This window comes from Mesoplodon densirostris, chromosome 3 (assembly GCF_025265405.1).
Source record: "Mesoplodon densirostris isolate mMesDen1 chromosome 3, mMesDen1 primary haplotype, whole genome shotgun sequence".
Lineage (NCBI taxonomy): Eukaryota > Metazoa > Chordata > Mammalia > Artiodactyla > Ziphiidae > Mesoplodon > Mesoplodon densirostris.
Window position 1 is genome coordinate 80,163,915 of NC_082663.1, and position 11,492 is coordinate 80,175,406.

At 37.4% G+C, this 11,492-nt stretch overlaps 1 protein-coding gene across 2 annotated transcripts in view; it reads left to right on the top strand.

Annotated features, from left to right (window-relative positions):
* Nucleotides 1–11,074, top strand: part of LNPEP (leucyl and cystinyl aminopeptidase) — a 107,064-nt gene extending 95,990 nt beyond the window's left edge. For both annotated transcript variants that reach the window (XM_060093190.1, XM_060093192.1), the window contains 5 exons: nt 3,454–3,638; nt 5,135–5,296; nt 7,056–7,196; nt 7,868–7,949; nt 8,595–11,074. In XM_060093190.1, the coding sequence (XP_059949173.1) occupies nt 3,454–3,638; nt 5,135–5,296; nt 7,056–7,196; nt 7,868–7,949; nt 8,595–8,726 (702 nt within the window). In that variant the 3' untranslated portion in view covers nt 8,727–11,074. The remainder of the gene's footprint in view (nt 1–3,453; nt 3,639–5,134; nt 5,297–7,055; nt 7,197–7,867; nt 7,950–8,594) is intronic.
* Nucleotides 11,075–11,492: the final 418 nt, after the last annotated feature.

Consider the following 11,492-nt stretch of genomic DNA (forward strand, 5'->3'; position numbering starts at 1 on the left):
TGCTGAGAACACAGATGCTGAACTCAGTTCAAGGAGTTAGCTCTTTTGAATATTTTCCGACTGTGACACTCAGCTAACTCTGCATCTTCATCCCAAATGATGATTTCCAGTTTCCTGGGCAGGTATGTGTTTATTCAGAACACAGCAGAATATACATAACCCCAGTCCATGGGATTAGTGGTTAGAGGGCAAGGGCAGGAGGCTTAGTATGTGTTTGAAAGACCCTTACTGCTGGAGGTCTTCATGCACTTGATTGTTAGTTAAAAGTCATGTTAGCTTTAATTCAAGAGAGAGAAACTGTATCTTTAAAATTCTTATTCTAATCTTAGGGCATTCTAGTAGCATTAAAATTCTTAAAATATGAAATGTGACACACCATAGATGAGATTAGAATGGCAGACCTTTCTGAGACCTTAGATCCAATCTTCAAATAGTATTTGTAATTAAGACTGATGTCTAATTAATTTTTTAAGTCAGTGTCACCAGAGCATTGTGTACATTTATTGGTCACTGTGTTATTTAGGCTGCACAGACCCACATAACATATATTACCCATATATCACATTTTGTGATGTCTGCTGTGGTGTGTGGTGGGTAGAGTCTGGAAGCACATTTGAGTTGTGTCAAATTGTTCACATCTGATGCTAAAATCTGATCTCAGTCATATTCCCGTTTCATCACTTATAACTGTCATTCTTTTACATATGAGGGCTTGGTGGGATAAACCTTTTGCAATAAAAGCTGACACTTCACTTTTAAGAAGCTCAGTTGACCCAAGAAAGAACTCCCTGGGAACATCAGTGTAAAATTAAAGCAGTAAATCAAAATGTAATATATAACATAAGTGCCAGCTTCTTGCCCTGTGTTTTATTTTTAAAACCATTTCGTGTTATTGTTGTTGCATATTATTGCATGTACATAGCTTATATAACTCATCAATTTATTCCTCTCCCTACCATCTTCACTTTATGAAATCAGAGGATTAAATTCTATTGTTTAATGAGGTTAAATTTCAAAAAATTAATGCAGAACCATGGAAAAACAGGTTTAATTTTATTTCTAAAAAGGAAAGATAATTTGAAGCACTTGCTGTGATTTATTAATATTAAAAATATAACCTGAATCCCTTACAAAAAGATTTTATAATCCAAATTTTCTTAAAACAGAATTATTCTTTTTTTTAAATAAAATCTTTTACTCTTTTATGTTATCATTTGAAATATTTTTTTCAAATGATAAAAATGATCCAGCTTGTAGGACATTAGTTCCCCGACCAGGAATTGAACCTAGGCCGTGGCAGTGAAAGCGCCAAGTCCTAACCACTGGACCGCCAGGGAATTCCCCTGAAATATATTTAAAATCAACTGTTCGGGGACTTCCTCTTGACTCTTTGGTACAGGGTATAAGTAGTAAAGTTATACCCTGTAATTCCAATGGAGTAACTGCTCAGGAATTAGCTTTAGCATCTTCAAGTGTCAGGTTTCCCATACTTCCAGTACTTTAAAGTTCTGTTTTTCCCCACTGGCTTCTTTGTTTTAGTAAACTCTTAAGGATCATTGCCATTTTTCTCCACTGAATTTTTTTTAATGGTATTGTAAGTATGGAACTTTTTTCTCTCTCTCTCTCTCATTCTTCCTTTGTTTCTTTTTGACAGTTATGAGTAGCTTTTAAATTTCTTTTCTGCATCATAATGCTATCATGAAGCCATTGAGAAAGTCAGGACAGTGGAAGACAACATGTGCCAGTGCAGTCATGTGTATCCAGCAGGATCTCCTGCATTGCTTTTATGTTCCTTGCACTATCAGTCAGCATGGCAAGTATTTTTCCACTTCACATCTTCCCAATGACTGGCAAGCTTTGTTACTCACACGTTCCACAAGGTGCCTGTTCTCTATTTCATTGCTTTGGAAGCAAACAAACAAAAGGGAGTTGACATGTTATCACACACTTTGAGTCCGTCTTCTTGTACAGATTCTTTTTTCCATTCTCATAGTCAGATCCACAAGAGACTTATTCAGAGAAGGTCTGGTGAGAAAATGGCCTCAGCAGTTTAAAACTCTCCAACTAGGATTCATTTTAACTATTGACAGAGGCACTCTAGAAGAATATTATGCTCTGTGAGGAGCCTGAACTAATTTGGGGGGGTTAGGAGGTGTGGTATGTGGTCATCTGTGGCACTTGACTACTTGAGATGAGACGTGGCAGTGATGGTGTTAGGGTACCAGTGGGAGGAGACCCTCCTGTGCCGAGAACCCTGTGGGCCGGGATGCCTCTAAATTGTTTTCGTTTTGAGTCTCCTTATTTGTAGCCATGAAGGTTTTCTAAAAAAATACCTATCAGCATTTTTATATTAGAATTTTTGTTCCTTTTAGTGACATTCATAAGTGCATATTTTATATGGTGACTTTTTTAAATCCCCTGTGCCCTCACTCCTCCCCCCTGCACCACAGCTTGTAATATGGAAATAGTTCCATATACTATGAACAGCTTCCACACTTTTGTTCTGAGAAGAGATGAAACAGAAATAAGATATCTGTTGGTTTCTTAATACCATAAGTATATATTTAAGAATGACATCTCATTCAGAAGTAATTATAACAATGGACTTAATAGTAGATGATTCTATTGAATAACTGTTAATTTTCTTAAGTGTGATAAGGTATTATGGTTACATAGGGGAATTGCATGCTGAAGTATTTATAAATGAAATATCATGATATCTATAACTTACTTTCATATAGTTGAGCTAAAACCAGAAAAATATGTGTGTATGCATTGCTATACACAAATGTTAAGAGTGTTAAAAAAAAACAGTGAATCTAACATATGGGTATTAATTTTACTATTCTTGCAGCTTTCCTGTAGGTTTGAAAATTTTTTAAATAAAAAGTTGGGGAAGGGGAAAAATAACTATAAACAACTATTCTTCCCTGCAGACCTCATTTTCTTGCTAATTTGATTAATTTGTTATAGCATCAAACTAGATGATATTTTAAATATTCCTTTAACACTGGATTCAGAAACATTTAAGCGTAAAGAAGTATATTTTTCTCTCACTGCTGAATGGATTTATGGATTCTAAAGTCATGAGGTCAGGAAGTTCCAGCTTCCTTCCAGCAGTGGTGATAGGTGATACTTTTTGGCAGGAAAATAACTTCTAGCTGAGTATACACAGAAGAAAGGTTCCCTACTGCACAGAAGTCATTAATTCTCTGTCTTATGTCATTAAGTCCACCTTGGCTAGAGCAACCTTATTTATGGCCTTAGTTATTGAAGGGTTCTATCCCAGCTGTATGTGGACTTCATATGTCAGTTGATATTTAGTGAGTAATGCCTGTGTCCCCCTTTTTTTTCTCCTTGGGTGAGTGTTGGGAAAAAAGAGACCTAGTTGTCCTGATTTTTCTGGTTGTCCTAATTATGATCACTCTGTTACAATCCATTCTGTCTCTCTAGGCCAAGGTATTTAAATTGCTTCAAAGCCAAATCCAACAGCAGACGTGGACTGATGAGGGCAGTCCATCTGTTCGGGCACTGCGATCAGCCTTGCTAGAATTTGCTTGCACCCACAGCCTGGAGAACTGCAGCACTGCCGCCATGAAGCTGTTTAACGACTGGGTGGCATCCAATGGAACTCAGAGGTAATGTGTGCGTCCACTCAAATGACCTCGCTTTCTCTTCTGTGCCCTACATCATATACTGAAACCAGGACCTCTACGTTCTGGGTCATAAATGTTATACAACAGTGTTGATGTAGGTGAACTCTATGTACCTGATTCTCAAGCACGGCTCTTTGTGTGTGTGTGGTAAAGTACATATAACATAAAGTTTAGTATCTTAACAATTTCTAAGTGTACGGTTCAGTAGTGTAAGTATATTCACACTGTTGTGCAACAGATCTCCAGAATTCTTTCATCTTGCAAAACTGAAACTCTTTACCCAAACAGCAGTTCCCCATTTTCCCCCCACTCTGGCCCTTGACAGCCACCATTCTACCTTCTGTTTTAGGAGTTTTACTGCTCTAAGTACCTCATATAAGTGAAATCATACAGTATGTGTCTTTTTGTGACTGGTTTATTTCACTTAACATAATGTCCTTTAGATTCATCCATGTTATAGTATATGTCAGAATTTCCTTTCTTTTTAAGGCTGAATAATCCATTGTATGTATGGACCACATTTTGTTCATCCATTCATCCACTGATAGGCATTTGGGTTTCTCCCACCTTCTGGCTCTTGTGAATAATGCTGCTATGAACATAGGTGTACAAATATCTCTTTGAGACCCTGCTTCAGTTCTTTCACATATTGTATACACCTAGAAGTGGTATTGCTGGATCATATGGTAGTTTCATTTTTAATTTTATAAGAACCCCCATAATGTGTTCCACAGGGACTGCACTATTTTACATTCCTACCAACAGTGCACAAGGGTTCCAGTTTCTCCACATCCTCACTGACACTTATTCTCTGGGTTTTTGATGACAGCTCTCCTAATGGGTGTGAGGTGTCAAACAAGTCTCTTTTTATTTAGGAATAAAACACAGCAGGTGGAGTTAGCAGTTAGTAGACATGTTTTTGATGATGATTGGTTCTCTCCAGGTTCCTTACTGGGCATTATGGGAAAAGATTCAAGCATCAGGTGGGGTATTTGGGTAACCCGTTGAAGCCCTCTTCAGCTCTGAGATCTTAATAAGGCAGCAAACTGTGCTTCTACCCCTCTTCTCACCCCTCCTGCTACATTTGCTGCTGCATTTTGACCATGGGACTTACCACACTGTATTATGATGTATATATTTATTGTTCTGTACTTGGTGATAGCCTGTGAGTTCCTGAGGGCAGAGACTGTGTCTCATTCTTCTTCCCCTCCACAATGTCCAGCCAGTTGCTTGCCTGGTTCTTTGTGGGTACACAGTGAATAATTATTATATTAAATTGAATTGATATTCTTTTAGTCACACCACTAGGAAAGTAGCAGCCACTGAATTAATCATTTTCTTGTCAATTAATTGTACAGTAAAGACTCTTATTATTACCTGCTCTGTACCCCAGAACACTACCACTAGTCAATTCCTTGCCTTTGTATTCAGGGGTTTTTTTTTCTTGTTCTTCTCATATTTGACCACCTCTCTTACAGCCTACCCACTGATGTCATGACGACTGTGTTCAAGGTTGGAGCGAAAACTGAGAGAGGCTGGTCATTCCTCTTAAGCAAATATGCCTCTATAGGCTCTGAAGCAGAGAAAAATAAAATACTTGAAGCTCTTGCCAGCTCAGAAGATGTACGGAAACTACACTGGTATGAAACCACCAAAGGAATATGATCTATAGAAACCAAAAGCATAAAGGCACCATGCTCCTCCGGTGGGGATCCCCCTTTTCCTCCCTTTGCTCACAGGCCGGACCTGACTTGAACAGTATGGTGAGGAGCCTGCATGTGCAGGGCTTCGTCTCAGGGATCGGACCTGTACCCATAGGAGGCAGTGCTTTGCCCAGAAGAGACTGGAGATGCCAAGAGTCACAGCCCTGCTTTCTCCTTGAAAACGTCTTCATCGCCTTGGCATGTTGTCTTTAATTCCACAGTTAGCGCTTCATTCTTTTTGGTCAAGGCATTGTTCTGTCGCAGCTGTCATTTTGAAAATGCAGACACTTCAGAAGAAGGTACCCTGTAAAAGCTGATAGGTTCCACCTTCATGCGAGTTTGTCAGACTTTTCCTTTTTAATTACTCAGCTGATGAAGACCTGAAAATGGAAGCTTCACGTGGGGAAAGAAGGGCAGTGAGTAGGGCCTCCCGACAGGAAGAACAGTCAGTGGCAGGGGAGAGGAGCTCTGAGTAGCCTAGAGAAACAGGAAGTATCTCGAAAGGAAGTCAGTGCCAGGAAGGGGTGGAGGGAGGCACTTGGGTCTCGTTGCTTCTCTTGTATAATTTTGCTCAGATAAATCATAATAGTGTCCCAGAGATGTCTTCAGCACCTGCCCAGATCCACTTTCCAAAGGATACACTGTAAATGGTCATTTTCCTTAAAGTAGTAGCCAGCCTCTGACCCAAACAAATAGAGAAAAGGGTTTGTTTTTAAATTAGTAATAATTTTGTTTTAGACTATTAATACACTGATAAATTTCCACGATAAAGTACCTAAGAAAATGGTGTAAAACGTGAAAGTATCTCTTGTTTGATCCTTTACTTCTGTTCTTATCCTCTCCTCTGTTAACAGTGTCAGTCCTGGTCTGAGCATTTGTAGGTTTATACTATACCTAGTGTTTTGTGATGTTCTTTTTAGTGAATGATCAGTCTTTGAGATCTACCATAAAGCCTACTTCATTTTTATAGCTGTGTATTATTCCATAACATGGCTCTATCATAGTTTATTAATCCATCACATCTCAATGAGCATTTGGGTTTTTTCCCCTATTAAAAATACTGCTGCATTCTTTTAGGGGTATGTGTTTTCTCACTATAAGCAGATATTATCACATAGTAAATGCTTACATTCAAATGCCCAGCTTTAATATTTATTAGCTGTGTAACTGGGACAATTACATAACCTCAGCTTCTTAAACTGTAAAATGTGGATAAGTAGTAATGACCTATTTCAAGCATTGTTATTCAATAATTTAGAATATTATCTAGTACACATGAAGTATCAGTAAATTTATTGAGTGTATTTTGAAATGTATCTTCATTTTCATATGACAGCCCAGTTTTTTAAGAGTAATAAGATACCTCCCTATTCAAATTAAATAGTTTTTTAACAGAAAAAAATACTAGTCTTCAGAATTATAATTCTACTAGAATTTATTTCCTAAATGTCCTTACTACATAAAGAACTATTTATTACTATGTGACAGTACATTAAACTGCTTATCTCATTGGTGAGTTTTTCCTTCATTTAAAAAAAATGACAAGTTCTCACTCTATTAATGAATCTTAGACTAACCCCAAACTTATATCCCTTGAATTGCCACAGAGCTTTAATTAGGAGACCAGTATTAATTTAAATTCAGTCATCACTTCATCGTGAATAATTTTGGAAGCTAAATCTGCTTTGCTCTTCAGGTTAATGAAAAGTAGCCTCGATGGAGATACCATCCGAACACAAAAGCTGTCGTTTATCATAAGAACAGTGGGCCGGCATTTTCCTGGACGCTTACTGGCGTGGGATTTTGTCAAAGAGAACTGGAGTAAGCTTGTACAGAAGTAAGTTTCTCGAAGAATCCCTAATTTTTAGTGTTTGCAGGCTCTGCATTTGAAAACAGTTCCCAAGGTTGTACTGGTTCACAAGAGTTACGTGTTGCTGTGAGAGAAAAAATGTTTCAGTTCTAGTTTAACTAAACACCCAGAAATCCGTAAACATAATTCCATAATTCCATGGCAGGAGTCATGTAACAGTGGTGTTCCATGGAAGTTCCACTGAAGTGCTAATCAAACCCAACCTTGCTCCACGCCGGCTCACTTAGCTTGGCCTGGCCACGGACTCTTTCAGAATAGCTGTTTAGTTACATGTGTTGAAAATACCTCCTCACTACCAGGGGATTGGTTAGGAACTCACACCCAGCTCAATAGCACATGTAGCTCATTTTTTTCTTTTAAATCAATAATGACACCTTCTGGGTGTCTGATGTGATTTTTGAGGAGAAAATGGGCTAAGAATTTCTCTGGAACTCCTTCTGCCCACTCTTTCCTCCCACTGGCAGAGGTGTGTATGGGATGACTCCTGATGTACGGAGCTGCCGTTCCCAGGGGCAGGACTCCTCTCTGCCTTGGGCATGTATAGCTTACATTAAGCATTTCCTTTGCACTCAGGAACTTTGCTTACCAGCAGCTGACTCATTTTTTTGCTTTTCACCCTTATGTTTGTGTTGCTTCAGGTTCCATCTGGGGTCCTATACCATACAAAGTATTGTTGCTGGATCAACTCACCTGTTTTCAACAAAGGCGCATTTATCTGAGGTTGGTTGTATATAATGCTACTGGGGAGGTTGGGTATCCCTTTGCCCTCAGGCTGCTCAGTTTAAGTCAGATGGTGGATTCTCATGCCAAATCCTGTCCCTTCTCTCTGTCTGCCTTCATCAATGCTAATGATTCTGCATCTGGATTATTTCTAAATGGTAGATATACAGCAATGAGGAAAAATCCTGATTCCATTCTCAACAATATTCCTTTGTCTCCCTAATACAAATGATATTTTTGAATTAAAATCAACATATGCCAAGTTTCTTTTTAAGTGGTGATTAAATTGTTTTTGAAGAATTCCATTCCAAGGGTAAAATTGGACACCAGGCCTAACCTTAGACTCTACCTTATTTACTGTTACTTGGCCTTTTTTTTTTTCTTTCCTACTTTAGATTTGAAAAATTCATCCTTGTGGGAGTAAGGGGAATTCATTGTTTAAATTACTTCAGATTTCACCGTACTTGATCAGGAACTCGATGTAAATACCTCAAATATTAAAATATAATATTTCTCATCTCTACTTCTCTTAAGACATCAGCACGGCCATCACTAACTTAAAGCTTATTTGAAAAGGATATTCAGAGTTATCTGAGAAATACCATCCTTTTCTTCTTTTGAAATACTTCTGTGTGCAACTTACAGGTCAAGGCATTCTTTGAAAATCAGTCAGAGGCAACCTTTCGACTTCGTTGTGTCCAGGAGGCTTTGGAAGTCATTCAGCTGAACATCCAGTGGGTGGAAAAGAACCTTAAAACTCTGACGTTTTGGCTGTAACATCCATACCTGCACCTCATTCGGTCACCCATTCAGACAGCTTGTTAACTTGGGCTCTGCTGCTTTTGCAAAAGCCAAGGTGAAACCAGGATCGCTGCTGAGTTGTTTGCACTCTTAGGAGTTCTAGTTTGCTCAGGGCCCGTCTGTATTTTTCATCTGTCTTTTCTAAAATGTCTTTGGGCAGTGTGTAGTTATTTATTACCAAATTATATTCACCTACATGCCAACCATCTACAAAAACAATGGGTAATTTTCTACTTTGAAGATATTCAAATGGAGAAAAAATATCTGTTTTGGAATTCTGTTCTATCTCTCAGTATCTGGAAAGTGCTGACACCATAAAATAAGGAAGGAGCTACCATAGGAGCTACCATCTTTGCAGGCTGCTGGTTTATTAGCGACTTGTTGCTTCTTGTTGAGAGATGTTATTTGGATGTGGTTCAAAGTTAGCTTCAAAAAGTATGGTAATGAAGTCGACAAAGCATGCAACTATAGAGAACTGACCTCAAGTGTGCAGATCTACTTTGGTGGTTTTGAATAATCCTTTATTTTCTGGAAGAAGTTTATAACTATTATATTTTTTTTCTGAAGAATAGCCAGGTGCTACAGAATTTTTAATTTTTTGTTGTATTGTAAAGCTAAATAACAAGGCCAAAAGATTAAATTTTCCAAATATTTAACACTTCCTTTTTCATCTTTCAGGAAAATATTTCAAACCGAGTTAATGTTAATTACAATTATTTTACTTATGAATTCCAGTATTCTCCAAACCTCTGTACACCTTTATCACTCCCTGCCATAGATACACCTTATGTTATAAATAAGTATTTCTACATTTATGGCAAGCATTTTTTTAATACTGGTGTCTCTTATCCTGACTTTATTACTAAGAATACAATTTGTTTAAGTTGCTTTTTGGCATAATCATAGACACTTTCTCTGAATCATACCCGTTGGGTGGATTTTCATTTTATATGATAGAGTTGCATATTAGAAGCATATTTTAAAATGGGGCCTTTGAGAAATTGAACATTTTTATTTAAAGTTCACCACAGTACCTTAAAGGAATAAAGAGAATGTGGGTAGGAGTAACTTGATTTAGGTTTAATATGGTGGGCTTTGAATTTTTTCTACTGTCAGAACCAGTACTTTTCTTTAGTTGAAAAATCAAAGTTTTCTTTTGTAATGGCCAAACTAACAGATTATAAGGAATGGCCATGGAAAGAAAGAAAGAAGGAAAGAAGAAAGAGAGAGAGGAAAGTATCCAAAACTGTATGGCAATCTTACTCCTTCTAAAGGAGGAATACTGTACTTGAATTTTTTGAGCTATGCAGACTTATACCTAGATTGTTGTGTTTCTTTGATTCTTAGGAGAAAAGCTTTCTTCGTAATAATTCTTGTACTTTATATTTTGCCTGAAAACATCTACATATATAAAGAGGATATTTACCCATTTTTCACCTAAGATTTTCCCATGGAATTCCATACTTTTTAATGTTATGCTATCCCATCTCTATGGGGCTTCCAAAAACTAACTCTAAGTCAGGAATATAAGGTTAAATAATAGGTAGAACATGTATAATAAGTATTATTGGAGCTTTTGAAGTTTTTTCCCCCAAGAATTTTATTTCACCACTGTATTTCTGAGAACTCAAATAGATTGAAGCACAGCAGAATAGGATTCTATTTTACATGAGCACATAAATTCATGACACAATTAAGTACTGTTTGACAAGTGTTATATTCATTGCAGAGTGACAGTCTATTTGAATTAATGAAAAGGCACATTATACTAGATTACTAGTACAATGTGCCTTCTTATTGTAGAAGAAATAAATGTATGCTTTGGAGATCTGAAAGGCTATGAAAGTAGAAATCTGAGGAGTCCAGTTTGTTTATATCTAATCACTTGTTAATACCAAGTGATTAGACATAATTAAACTGAAGTAGTGTCAGCTGCCACCATAAGTTTGTGCCTTCCTCCATCTTGTTTTATATAAATCTCTTTAAGTGAAATTGTGTTGTTTGCCGTTGTTTTGGTGTTCATGAACTTTCTTACTGTCACTGGTTCTACTTAATGCTAATGTCCTTTGCCTTTCGTGTTTTCATTTTACTGTACTTTAGCCACTGTAGGAACAAAGAGCTGTCAGAAGAGTTCTGGGTATATAGAGGATATTGAGCCGCGTCAGTCTTACTGGGTACAGAATAGAATCCTTTCTGAATATTGGAAAGAAAGAAATGAAAATTAAGTGATGAGTTTGTTGGATTACAGATAGCCTGTTATTGAGTTGGATTTTAAAAGAGTCTACTCCATCTAAAGCACCTGGAATGATAATCTGCAGTCAGATTGCTGAACATTCACGTAGTCCCCATGTATTTCATGGGGCTGCAGGGAAGGTGTATGCATCTCAGGAGATGTGTCATCAGCAGGAACAGCAGTTCCTGGGCCGAGTTTGCAAAACAAGACCTGAATTTCGTAGGTATGATGTAGCTCTTCTTCTCCCTTTTGCCTTTGTTATTTTCTTTGAATTGGAATTAACTCTCTCTTTAAAGAGCTTGCTTCCTCCTTCTGCCCTCACACCCCCATTTGTACTTTAAAAAGCTTATGTAAATATATATATATATATATATATTTTTTTTTTTTTTTTTTGCTGGGTTTTACTTTCTTTTATTTTGTGCTTCATTCTCCACATTGGGCAAGTAAGTACCAAATGAAAAGTGGAAGTCCAAAAGTATGATAAACCTCTTCTCCCTTTCCCTTATTGC